The sequence below is a fragment of the Primulina huaijiensis genome, chromosome 17 (genome assembly GCF_012295235.1).
Source record: "Primulina huaijiensis isolate GDHJ02 chromosome 17, ASM1229523v2, whole genome shotgun sequence".
Taxonomy (NCBI): Eukaryota; Viridiplantae; Streptophyta; class Magnoliopsida; order Lamiales; family Gesneriaceae; genus Primulina; species Primulina huaijiensis.
This window is the reverse complement of record NC_133322.1, coordinates 4,378,124-4,392,427: the sequence shown is the minus strand read 5'-3', so window position 1 is coordinate 4,392,427 and position 14,304 is coordinate 4,378,124. Positions and strand designations below refer to the sequence as shown.

Sequence of the window (14,304 nt, the reverse complement as noted above, 5' to 3'; positions counted from 1 at the left end):
AGTATAGGAAAACTCATACTTGTTAGAGCCCCAAAATCTCGATCTTTATCAGATGAAGTCTTCTGAAAAGTTTTCACAGTTGACATGAATACTGAGAAGAAAAGTTTCATGGTTAACGGCAGAAACTGAATGAGCGAGGGGGAAATTAAAGTTTAAAATTTTCGATAAACCACGCGAAAAGGTTGTTATTTTTAATTGTAGTCGCAAAGCTACAGTTATGATCGAGTTGCACAACTCATCATCAAAAGCAAGCTAAACCATGAAAAGCTGATCTTATTGCATTTTAAGTTTTAAGGATGCACTGCATGTGACATAAGGCATGATCCTGTGGCTTAATCGTTCACAAATTGGGCTATATCGAATCCATAATGATTGGAAAATGGATCTTAAAACGAAAAAATCTTACAGCAGGACACTGGTTATATAGGATTGAATTAGCTAACAGCCTAATTACCCTTCACCTTAAATGTTTACTCTGCATTTGTGAAAATTTCCTGTTCTTGAGCAGCTGATGCAGAAGAAATAAGGGATCAACTAGATTACATTCGTGCAGACGGGTCTATTTTTTCCCAACCTGTTGCACTCGCCAGCCTCATGTGCTGATGTTTCATCTGCACCAAACTCTTCCAGAAATGATCACGAACCTCCACTGCACTAGTGCACTTGCATTGTTCTGAGCAAACCAACCATTTTTGGCATGTTTTCGGAGTTTCGTCTGAGCGACCTCTAGTTGCATCTGAACCGAAGCCTAGTTAAAATCCAACTTCTTGTACATGATAAATTTGCGACGATGCAGCAATATCATTCATGTAAGGTTCAGTACGTTCTTGCAAAAGTCACGGATTAAAGAGGAATTGGTTTCTTCTGATGTACCTTAATACAAGTATTTTGCAAAATATAGTGAGCTGAAAATTCGTTTTAAAAATCTCGAATTCTACAAGGGCCAATTTATCAGAATAAATACAGATGCTGCTGCTTGATCTCATTTATTTTTTACTCTGTTATCATTATATTCACGATATCAATCAACTATTTGCTCTTTTATCTCCCTCAATTATAGTTTTTTTATCACCAGAATACTATGTTGACATCAAATATATCAAATAATATATGTCGTCACATCAACAATTTCTGACCCAACATTTAGTATTCGACAAACAATACTATAAAAAAAATACAAATTAGTAATCTAGAACAAAATGTGACAAAATTGAAAAATATGAAAATTACCAAATAGGGGTGGGCGTCGGTTGGTTCGGTCCGGTTTTTCTCTATAACGGTTCGGTTTTCGGTTTTGAATATATTTGGTCCAAAACCAAACCATTTTATTATGGTTTGGTCCGGTTTTTTTTGCAATACGGTTCGGTTTATATGGTCGGTTATATACGGTTTTATAATATTTTTTTAAGAAATAAAATTATACATCACTTGATGCTCGATGGATGTAATACATATAAAATAAATAATGACAGTAGATGAGTAGAACATATATGATTACAATACACTTATGACTTAACAATCTGAAATACAATTTCAACAGTAGCTCTTCAATAAAAAGATATACAGTAATTAAATTCCAATTGTAAGACTCCAAAATACACATAGATTTTGGATCTCAAATCTCAATACATTTAACAATATGAGCTTCAATAACAATCTGAACTTCCAATTGTCAAACTCCAAAATCTTTTTTTTTGCAAAATTAGAAACAAAAATGACATTAAATTCATCACAATAGTGATTATGAATCACAATCTTGAAGCATAACTTAAATATATGTAAACTCACTGAAACTAACAAAGAATCTTTCTCATTTATTAGCCCATCATACAAAAAACCATATAGTTAAATATAATATGGCCGGTTCGGTTATTTCGGTTTTCTAGGGATCAAAACCGTAAACCGAACCGAAAAACCGAATTTCTTTAATTTTGAAACCGTAACCGACCGATAAAACCGAACCATTTAAACCGAATTTTTCGATTCAGTCGGTTATTTCGGTTTTAACCAAACTATGCCCACCTCTATTACCAAATCAATTTTGACATATTTATTTATTAATATAATATTGATTTTTTTATTATGTAAATATCAGTAGTACACACATATATATACACGCACCATCAATTACCCAGCTTTCTACATTTTGAAATAAAACCATTCACTTTGAAGAAATTCAGAAACTTTCTCCTCATAATCCCCGGAAGAAACCCTGAAATCAGAGTCAAGAAAACCAAGAAATCTAGAGAAAATGGCCCCTCCAAAGAGTGCGGGCGATGAGCTTGTAGGTTCTCTGATGGGAGAGATTTTTGTGCTTCCACATTACAAGCCCACTATCGGAGGCAAGGACACCATTTCATTGGCTCGCGATCCTTCAAATATTTGCGATGAAGAAGCCATTCGAGTCGACAGTAGCAATGAACTTGTGGGCTATCTCGAACACAAAGATCCTTGCGTCCTCCGTAACTTGCTAGACCGTGAGTTGATCAGGATTCACGGTAATTAATACAACGCAATTCGTTAATCCCGAATGCACGGATAAATTGGTTCTAGAGTCTCTCTGTGTGCGCACACATTTATACATATATATAGATCACGATGCATGATATATATAGGTTTGAAAAGACAAATTTATGTTCAATATAAAGATTTTAATTTCTTTCGTGTCTATATATACACACACAAACACGCACGCAGGTTTCGTGACAGAAATAGCACCAGCAGAGCTGCATGGAGTGAATGTTCCATGTCAAATCCACGTTTATTCGAAAAAGAAAGATTTCAAGACTGTAAAATCCGCCATTACCAGTGTAGGGCTGCAGTTTTTGTCATCATCAATAGACAAAAAACAAGAGGGTATGTATCTCTCTACGCTTCTATATATGAATATATCTTAATCCACATGATGTACGTTCCAAAGCTTATATTTCTCAAGATGTGTATTCAATATATATATATATATATATATATATATAGGCGTGGACCGCTCAGCTGCAAAATCATCAGTAGGCCAAAAACAAAAGGGTATGCATCTTTCTACTCTTCTGTATTACTTTTATCTTAATTCACATGTTCCAAAACTTATATATATTTCTCAAGATGTATATTTAATTTAATATATAAACTATAGGCGTGAACCGATCAACTGCAAAGAAAGAAAAGGTTCTTGGAGCCAATTGCGGGATTTTTCACAATAAATCATCCTCAGATGTATGGGATTACGTCGAAAAGAACAAGCTTCAAGATCCTGCAGACAAGAGATATGTGATTTGCGACGAGAACCTGAAAATGGTCTTCAACGGAAAGCCTCGTGTTATGATTCCCGACTTTTGGAGTTTGATTCATTTTCTTGCTTATAATGATAAACTCGTAGATCGTGAGTCGTGAGTATGAAAGGTGAAAAAACTCTGAATGAAAATATGTACATACATCCGAAGCATGCATTTTTGTTCACTTTCAATAAACTTGTAGTTTAGGATCGAACACGATGGTGATCGATTCGATGGTTGTGATCGATACGTGTGATGCCGGATCGGATTGGGTTATTTATCATCCAATTTTTATCACTTTCATGATCACAAAATAATTTATCATTTTGTAACGAATGGTGAGTATAGAGCAAGCCCGATCTTTGCGTGCCATTGTGGCTATGGTTCCGGGCTCGGAACCGGAAGCTTTGATCGGATTTCCTATAAAATGCAGCTGCCTACATAGAGCAAGTCATTATATGCATAAAGAAGATAAGAATACAACATTGACTTCAAGAAGAAATCAATAAAGCTCGAGTAAGTTGATTATCGAACTTTTCATAACAATAAGAATCCGCTGATATTCTCAATCTAATAATGTCAGGTTACAAAGTCACACAATAGCTCAAAAAGGGTACAACTCTGGATGCTGATAAGATTAGTCATGTAACGTTCCAAGAATATCATCGTCACGATAGAGATGGTACCTGAAGCATTATCAAGAATACACGACGAACATTAGTGTAAAATTTTATCAAGCAAATTTAACAGCTTTACAGAAGCCAAATACAGAACCAAATAAATTCCTCTGAAATTTTTATAGCCCAAGAATGTCAGTTCACGTATAATAATTAATTGAAAAACTTACATGCCATGTAGAGGGGTGACAGGATGATATTTCAATTTGATTGGCACACGGGAAAATTAACAAATTGGAGGACAACAAACATCGTAGATTGGCTGCTGATAAGATCACATCCTACCATAGAATATATGCGATGTCCAATGTTTTTTTATCCACAAACGTTGCAGTGTTGCTTTTGAACTTGGTGTCAAATTTTTAACAGAACAATAGTGTTAAGAGAGTTGATAGAATTCATGGTTACCTAAATGATTCAATTAGTCTTATAAATTGATAGAAACAAACATTAACTATTCATTTTCACGTCACAAAAGTTAACTAGAAAAAAAAGAGAGAATAATTTATCAAAACAGGAAACAATACATAGCACATGACTTACTATTTTTCACCAAGCTTAATCTCTGTGCCCCCATACTCGGGAAGCAGAACAGTATCTCCTTCGTTCAAATTAACAGGAATGAGCTTTCCTTCCTTGTTACGGTATCCAGGACCAACAGCAACTACTTTTCCAGAATTCAACTGATAAAATTATCACACAACTAAATTTCAATACTTCAAGATGAAATATGGAAACAAATTTGCCTCAAGTTCTCATGTAATTCAGCTCAAATATAAATTGGAATCTAAGATGGCTAGCAACAAAAAAATCCATAATGTTTGAGATTCAAAACACGATTGATTACTGCCATTTAATAGCCAAACTACGAAGAGAAAGCTCTAGATTCTCTATCTGGATGCCTTCTGATGTTTTTCTTTTTTCCACAATAATTATTCACCCAAATTCATCCTGCTCTACATTAAACTAGACTCGAAATATATTGTGGTTAACAAATACGCTAGACGCTAGTCTAGTTGGTTTTTAATGGCTTAGAGCTCACCTACTATGTGTGCGTGTCAAATGGAAAAAAAAAAAAAAAAAAGACTCCAAATTTTTAATAACTTCAGCAAAGTCAATCACACAAGACCCATTCCATTTACTGTGAAATCATATACAAAACTGAAAGACAAACAAATCTTCCGAACTAAATCATTAGCATAATCTTCAAGGAAAATCGACAATAGCCCGGTCCAGTATAAAGCAAGACAATGCAAGAATGAAACAAATGTTCAACAGTACCCATGTCATAAATCTAAAAACCAAACCGAAGTCGTGCTTCCAGTGGCATTTTCCAATCCAAAAACTCAGAGTACTAACTAGAGAAATTTGATCCACATTTAATTTGCTGAATAGAACCATCATTTTAATCTTATTCAACATTTTCAGAAAAAAAACAGTGAGACCTTGGAGGTTCTCTCGGGGAGGAGAATTCCGGAGCTGGTTTTTGATTGAGGGACGATCTTCTCGACCAAAACACGGTTCAGGAGCGGCAACAAGCGCTTCGCCATTTTTCCTGATAAACAAAAAGCATACAGAGCTAGGGCTTAGGGAGGGTTTTAAGAAGGGGNAAACACAAACCTAATCATTTTAGGTACTGATTGCAAATTTACCCTTTAAGAAGAGTGTTTAGGGATTTGGTTAATTGACCAAATTGACCTTCTATGGCAATTCTTATTTTTATAATTGAAATTTTAGTTTTCCAATTTTTTAAATTACATCGGACCATTCGATTTACGTCTCTTGGGAAAAATTCATTCCAATTTCTAATAAAACTAAAATTATAGGAGGAAACTAAAGATAACAGTTTATAATAATCATAATAATTTATTTAACTTCCATTTATATATATATATATATATTAGAAAAAAAATAATTTTTTGTGGCGAAGTAAAATTGCTACCTTGCATTTAACTGTACGACACAAAAACTCTTAAATTAATTCACGATAAAAGCAACTCTATTTTAAACTTGTTATTGCCATAATTTTTTTAGATTCAAAATTTATAATTTTTTCTTGTATAATATATATTGATACCCCATAAGGATCCGGGTCATCATTAACCCGGTTTATTACTTGGATAGCCCAAATCAAAACCAATATGTCGGGTACTATCCTCAAGAACCCGGTCACTGCGCCTCTTCCCAGGTGATCAACCAACGGCCCAGGTTCTCACACAACCAGCCGGGTACCTTACTACCCGGGCCACCTCGAGAATTGCACCACACTCGAGTGTGATTGATACAGGTCGTCTAATCTGTCAGAACTACTTGTGCTTGGAGTGTCCTAGAAGTCATCAGAAGCTATGGTATGGGCAGCTGACTTGCCATACTTAATAGGTGGCGCGGGAAACGAGATACCTATCCATTTTCTACTATAAATAACAGTTATTAATGTCATTTACAGATTCTAAATCCTAAGTATTGGCACACATATATTCGCACATATATCGCCATTTTCGCTCATCTTCAACCTGCTGACTTAAGCATCGGAGTGGCTACGTCGGACACTCCTCCGGCGCCCATTCACGAGTTTCTTTCTTGTTTGCAGGTGATTGTTACAGCCATTCTTTCACTCAAATTCCCCAAACATTATAAATTATTGATTTGACCCGTTGGAGCTCCTTACTCGGCTCATCTATTTTAACGAGATCACATCATTGGCGTCGTCTGTGGGAACTTGAGCTCAAGATGTAGATATGATTTCCATTCAAAAATAAGTCTGACTAGCTCGACACTCAGATTTTATCTAGGGATTTTCATATGGGCTCGAAGCTCAGCAGCTATTCCGGATTGGCGTGGAAAAGTATTTGCTATGCGCTCAGTAGCATACAGCTATATTAGACACCTAATTTAGCTCAAATAGAGAAGTTTCACTCTACCGAAGATGAATTCTGATTCAGTATTTCCAGGTTAGTGATTTGGTTTTTAATAAAACTAATAAAGCAGGAGAAACAGAAAGTTAAGAGCCTGGGCAGATATGCCAGAACCCGGGCATACCATGCCAGAGCCCGGGCAGACATGCCAGAACCCGAGCAGACATGCCAGACCACCCTGGCATCTTCTTGAAAGTCCGGGAGACATGAGGCCCCGACATTCTTATTTAAAGATCGGGAGGCATGAGGCCCCGACACCCTTATCTTAAGCCCAGGGCACAAACACCCTGGCTTGGGGAACCACACCTCGATCAACAAAAAGCCCAGGGCACAAACACCCTGGCACGGGAAACCACACATCGATCAACAAAAAGCCCAGGGCACAAACACCCTGGCTCGGGGAACCACACCTCGATCAACAAAAAGCCCGGGGCACAAACACCCTGACTCGGGGAACCACACCTCGATCAACAAAAAACCCCGGACACAAACACCCTGGCTCGGAGAACCACACCTCGATCAAGAAAAAGCCCAGGGCACAAACACCCTGGCTCGGGGAACCACACCTCGATCAACAAAAAGCCCAGGGCACAAACACCCTGGCTCGAGGAACCACACCTCGATCAACAAAAAGCCCAAGGCACAACACCCTGACTCGGGACTCTGCACCTCGATCATTTTGTATAGTCCAGGGATTCATACCCTGACTCGGGGTTCCGCACCTCGACCATTCATTAAGTCAAAGGACCTGTACCCTGTCTCAGGGCTCCGTACCTTAGTTATTCAGTAAGCCCGGGAGACATGAGGCCCCGGCACCTCATCCCATCTCTGGGATATTTGAAGCCCCCGATGCTCTTAGATATTCTGAATTATGTTTTTACAAAAGTACAAGTATGATTGATCGGGACATCGAGTCAAACTCTAGCCCGACTATTTTAGGGATGTGTGGTGATACCCCATAAGGATCCGGGTCATCATTAACTCGATTTATTACTTGGATAGCCCAAATCAAAGCCAATATGCCGGGTACTATCCTCAAGAACCCGGTCACTGCGCCTCTTCCCAGGTGATCAACCAACAGCCCGGGTTCTCACACAACCAGCCGGGTACCTTACTACCCAGGCCACCTCGAGAATTGCACCACACTCGAGTGTGATTGATACAGCCGTCTAATTTGTCAGAACCACTTGTGCTTGGAGTGTCCTAGAAGTCATCAGAAGCTATGGTATGGGTAGCTGACTTGTCATACTTAATAGGTAGCGCGGGAAACGAGATACCTACCCATTTTCTAATATAAATAACATGTATTAATGTCATTTACAGATTCTAAATCCTAAGTATTGGCACACATATATTCGCACATATATCGCCATTTTCGCTCATCTTCAACCTGTTGACTTAAGCATCAGAGTGACTACGTTGAACACTCCTTCGACGTCTATTCACGAGTTCTTTTCTTTGTTGCACAGTTGTGCACTGTGAAACGGGTATTGGGTTGTATAAGAGGCACATCGGTGTCTGGAAAAATGCCGACTCCATCACCTATTTGTCTGTGATCTCAGAATAATGCTAGCGAGAAAATTCACCGAATCGAAAGCTTCACTAAAGCTTAAACTCAATACACTAAAATTTGATATTTTTAACATAATTATATTCATTTTTTCAGGATAAAATAATTATATTCTTAAACTAAAATATTACTTCATTTAAAAATGGTATAAAAGAATATACTTTAATTATAATCTTTTTTGCATTATTTAATAATAATACTAAAATTTGATATTTATAAACATATTAATGTTTTTCAGTTTAGTCACACGCAATGCATGTACAATAGGAGAGCTCATTGAAGATTATATCAATTATTGTTGAGAATGGTGCATTCAGAAGTAGTAAAGATGTGTCTATGTCTACGATGAATGCTGTAAAAATCCATACAAATGTATCCAAATTAGTGTTTAAATTTCAATCTCATGTAACATATGCTACATAAAACATTATGTGTTCTAAAAAATAAGTCAAAGCTTAGAGGTATTAGCAAAGATTCTACTCAATGCAACCGCAGCCTTGGAACCAGGACACCTACCCAAATGTTTACTGATGAAATCTCCGGCCAATATAACTTTCCTGAGATCCACGTTCGTCGTCACTCCGAGCCCATTCAACATATAAACAACATCCTCAGTAGCTACGTTCCCAGTAGCACCTTTGGCATACGGACAACCACCGAGGCCCGATACAGAGGAATCCACAGTACTAATACCCAGCTGTTGGGAATGCCACAATGTTAAAGAAACGGCTGATGTCATACAAAACTAAAAACCTCATTGTCAGGATTGCATTCTTCTTAATGAGAAAGAAAAATTGCAGGCTTCAAAACATTGTCAACCTTTTGATTTGTCTCAAGAGTGTGATCGAGATTTGAATAATCATGAAGGTACCTATGAGGTTTAGTTGATATTTTATAGTTCAAGGGGAGTAAGAACGAGAAAAAACGAACGGAAGGGATACCATTGATATCACTAAAAGCTCATTGGGTTCGCATGATAAAGTCAAATTTCACAGAATGTTCTTGTAATTTTAATTTTACAGATGTCCGGTTACGAAGAAAAATTGAATCAGATGTACAATGAATTTGTAAAACTATTTGTTGGTTACAAATCGAGCCTCTACCCAAACATGTATGAACACACAAGCATGTGATCCGTCATGGCCAATTTGCTCGAGGGTAGCATAGTTGATTCCCAAAGTATCCAGATTTGTGTCTGCATCATGTGGGTAGGAAAGTGTATAAATAATGGGAAACAGAAAAACTTACTTGGAGGGACAGGAGAATGTTTGACAGAGCTTGCCCATAGGTGTCATGAAAGTGCACAGCAAGCTTCTCCACAGGAACAACCTCAAGAACAGCTTCAAGCATTGGAATTACAGTACCTGACGATAGGATAAGAAAAGGTGTTAAAAAGCATATCTACCATAATCATTAAGAAAAGATAGATACTTTTGTGGGCATACCAAATGAAAACTATTTTTTAACCGGATTCTATACTCGTATCTTGGGATTTGAGTATTGACACAAAATACAGGATGAAAGCTAATTGAACTGCTACTTCACTTTCAGTGAAAGTACATTAACCTGGTTTCATCCTGGATAACGGTGCATGAAATGTGGGTGAGTGAGTTTTAATTTCAATAATGAAACTAGGAGAGTCGAGACAATCCAGAAAAGTATATTACAAGATAATTTTTTAAATGTCGTGATATTTTCTTCGCCATGTATGGCCCAGGAAGAAGTGGATTGTTTAAAAGAAAAAGTATATACTGTAGTAACAGAAGTACCAGTAAAGCAAATTTAGTATTACCAGGAGTACCCACACCAATTGTATCACCAAGGGAAATTTCAGCACAACCCATATTAACAAGTTCTCGTGCAACATATGCTACCTTTGATGGAGGTACTGCTCCTTCCACTGGACAACCCACAACACATGATATATATCTGACAAAAAAGATCAATTCATTAAATATAGCGAATGAAACCTGCTTGTTCCAAGAATTTTAAAGATTAATGGCAAGTTACAACAAAACGTATTAATGAGCTGAAAATGCCTGCAGAAGTTCAAATTCGACCATATAGTATACCCAAAACTGCCCAAATATCAAAACTTAACAGCGACAAATTTTCATACGATTTGTTAAACATACATCTGTAAGCAGCTGCAAATGCCCACACACAGTTCATCAATCAAAATTTTTAGTACGCGTACTACTGAGTTTCAAATATCCAGAATCAACTAATAGCTTTCAAATAACACACAGTATCTTCAACAGAGGAGACAATGTATGAATATTCCACTATATTACATCAATAACTTCCTAAATTAGGCACATGCCCTACAAACTGTCCTTTTCCAAGTACAAACATCTGAAAACATCAACACAAGCACAGTACCCATGTCACACCACCCCATTACAAAAAATTTTGAAAAACTTTATAGCAAGAATTCTGACAAACAGTAAACGTAATTCCAGAAGTTATGGGACAGCAGAGAGAATAAGAAATTCTGGAGCATACCCGCGAACCGGAAGTGAGTGGTTCTTAGCAGCAAGGGTAACATCGCGATACCGAGCAAGACTATCTTCAATGCTGCAGTTTATATTTGACTTGGAAAACGACTCGGAAGCTGAAGCAAAGACAGCCACTTCTTTAGCTCCAGCTGCTATAGCAGCCTCAAAACCCTGGGAAAATAGATGGAAGATTACAAATAGAAGGCACACAAGAGTGCATGTTGCATGCTAATGTCTTAACAGAAAAGGCAACATACTTTGAGATTTGGTGTCAAAACAGGAAATCTACAATGCCCAATGCCCTGTATGGCTGACAATACATCCTTGGCATCCGCTAGCTGAAATTTAATTTTACCACATTGACTAGTTAAAAACAAAATGCTTCAAGAATCATGATTTGAGATTAAATAACTAATATAGCCTCACATATACATATGTATTCCGCATCAAACGAAGTCAATCAAGCCATGCCTTGTTAATATAATTTCTCGACAGGAAATACAAACTCTATGCTCATTCGTTTATCAGCAGCACAACCCCCGCAGGGTTGCAACTACAAGAAAAGGATTTGAGCAATTTCTTCATGAACTTTAGGTTGCAAATCACAACGGAATTTTTTTTTCTTTGCAATCAAACAGTAGTAAAACTGTAAAACAAATCAGAGATTGATTGAAGTCTCTAAAAAAGTTCACATTCCAGAAACTATATGTTTCAGCAGGACATACTATGCCACTGCTGTAATTATTTAATGACATGCATTAAGGTCATGAAGACAAACAAACAAGCAGCCACATCAAGTTAATTGTTATCACACGATCAGTGTTCATCTGAAACTGATGATGGTCCCCTTGTTTTCTTCCCAACCATATCAAATACTGAGCGCTAGAGAAAATAATGAAATTAAGAGAAACAAAAATTGGTTGACAACAAAGTGAGTGAGTGAAGTAAATCTCAAAAAGGTTATGGCAAAAGCGACTTTAAGAAAACCACATTAAAGGGACATCTCCAAGGAGAATGCAAGCTACCAACACCACAAACATTTAACAACCAAGGGAGAGGAGCTCAATCCACGTTAAAACAAACCCCCTCCTCCCAACAAGTTATAGTCAAAATAAAAGTGTTGACATGCTAGTTATCCTCTGAGGTGGATAGGGATAACACACCTGAGGTACCCACTTTGGTGAGACAAAACTAGTGGCCTCAACAACAGGCAATCCTGAAGAAACTAACATCTTTATCAATTCAACCTTTATTGCAGTTGGTACGACTTCCTTCTCATTTTGAAGTCCGTCTCTAGGACCAACCTCCACTATCTTCACAAATTCAGGAATAGAACTCAACAGCTGCAAGTATTTCAGAACAAAGGGTGTTAGCAAATTGGAGAGAAACTAAAAACTGAACAAACACCCTCCAACCTCGGTTAGTAAAAACAAAATTAGCGGGGTTCTCACAATTTAAGGCTTCGTTAAGTGAGGAAAAAGTAAAGCATCTTTCCAAAAAGAGAAGCAAATGAGAAAAAAGGAGTGCTTGTTCCGTTTTGTGCTTCACTGACTAAAAAGCTGAGAAAGAAACTAGAAGTACTAGAATTAAATTTCCAGGTTCAAAGCCTTCACTTATCGAAGGAACGTGAAACATCATTCATTTGTTATTGTAAGATAATATTCTCCACTAATTCCTGCTTAAACAAGCTTTCATGAAAGGAATGGTACCTTGTGTTTTACATCCGAGGAATGACAATTGGAGCTGAAATGAACACTTCGCATGTGTGGGGCGCTACATCTGACTACTTCAGTTGATCGATTGAAGAAAGAGTTGAAGGACAATCTCTTATTTTCGAATTCAAACAAATATGGTCCCTTCAATTTATCCTCGCTACAGATAAAACACTTCTAATGTTTTTATTAGAGAAGGGGGACTAGACAGTGGACTCACAACATGTAAGTGGCAAAAAGGACGAGATTAAATAGTTATCAAAAGATAACAGTAAAATAAAAGCATGACCAAGTTGTGAGTTGTAACAATTGATAATTTGTTGTCGGTATGACGGAAAAAAATTCCACAAAAGACGATATTAATTGGCTAATCAGAACATATATCACAAAGGAATACATCTGCAACATCAAAGCAGCTAAGAAACGGTATGAAACCCTGTGTCAATTTGCAGATGATTATAACAGAGATGCACTACATTCACCATTGTGCTCCATAACTATAAACAGTTTTCATCAAATTTTAGAATGTATTTCTTTTGTGTGAACTCAACACTCAGCTTGGATGAGCTGACCCTTCTCAACCAAAGAAAATTACCGATCTTGACAATGCCAATATTTGCGCACAAAATGTAAGCTCGTAAGGCTCAACTTAAAACAAGCGCCTATCAAAAGACGAGCTAGCTCATTCATCCTCTCAAAATTTCAAATTTCTATTATTGCATTTGATGCAATTCAAAACTTCACTTCATCATAGTCGGCAGGCAAACTTATAAGTAATGCATGCGACCCCAGAATTGGAGTTACAAGTTCAAACCAGATAAAAAAAAACCTTATTCATGGCAGCTCAAACTTACTTCATACTTCCCCAAACAACGCAGTCGTTTCCCCCATTATGGAAAAATTGTTGTCCCATTTCATCACCCGAGGAAATAAAGGAAAATTTTTTCCTCCTCCACCGACATATTTTGTCGCCAGACTTACGTAATAACATCGGTAAACTGCAAAAAAAAGGCAATGGATCGTAGAATTAATTCATGTTACTAAAGTTGGGAAACTCATGTTTTCCGACAATAACAAAAAAAATTGTAATCGTCTCGCACAATTGAACAAATATGGTTAACAAGATCTACATAGAGAGGGACTTGCAGTAGAAAAATTGATCAACCTGGACAACCGATTGTTCTCCTTAAAAACCTAGATTGAATTCGAAGAAAGGAAAACCAAACTTCCTATGCGCAGGAGATCTTTCGGGAAGCTAATCTTATTATTATTATTAAATTAAGAAAATATGGGAAAAATAAATTAATTCTAATTTATTTATTTTATTCATATTTAATTAATTCAAAAATTGATAGTAATTTTTTTTTAAAAAAAAAAATTAGTTTTGATGAAGTATGTTAGTAAAATCACAAACAGATAATTGTAAATATATAAAATGAAATATATATTTGGGGCAATAGAAAAATGAGAGGATTTTTTTTAAAAAAAAATTAAGGGGATAGGATATTAGCCGAAAATCCTTTCGCTCATTTAAATATTTTATTATTTAAAGATACGATTAATGGTATTTAATTAAATAATAAAATAAATAAATAAATTTAAAAAAAATTGTAATAAGAGGGGCCGAGATATGGGTGGTTATGTACATCATATAATTTTTTTT

General features: G+C 36.6%; 2 protein-coding genes across 2 annotated transcripts; both read right to left on the bottom strand.

The window, feature by feature from the left end:
- Positions 1 to 3,743: 3,743 nt before the first annotated feature.
- LOC140963222 (10 kDa chaperonin, mitochondrial-like) lies at positions 3,744 to 5,552 on the bottom strand. Its single transcript, XM_073422512.1, has 3 exons — positions 5,392 to 5,552; positions 4,490 to 4,629; positions 3,744 to 3,955 (listed from the first exon to the last, which is right to left on the bottom strand). Coding segments are annotated over exons 1-3 (246 nt in total). The 5' UTR covers positions 5,497 to 5,552; the 3' UTR covers positions 3,744 to 3,954.
- A 3,191-nt stretch (positions 5,553 to 8,743) lies between these two features.
- LOC140962925 (uncharacterized) lies at positions 8,744 to 13,853 on the bottom strand. Its single transcript, XM_073422026.1, has 9 exons — positions 13,836 to 13,853; positions 13,496 to 13,639; positions 12,639 to 12,801; positions 12,093 to 12,272; positions 11,187 to 11,267; positions 10,937 to 11,100; positions 10,224 to 10,360; positions 9,680 to 9,795; positions 8,744 to 9,128 (listed from the first exon to the last, which is right to left on the bottom strand). The coding sequence occupies exons 2-9, from the start codon at positions 13,630 to 13,632 to the stop codon at positions 8,880 to 8,882; spliced, it is 1,227 nt and encodes a 408-aa protein (XP_073278127.1). The 5' UTR covers positions 13,633 to 13,639; positions 13,836 to 13,853; the 3' UTR covers positions 8,744 to 8,879.
- Between the last annotated feature and the right edge of the window lie 451 nt (positions 13,854 to 14,304).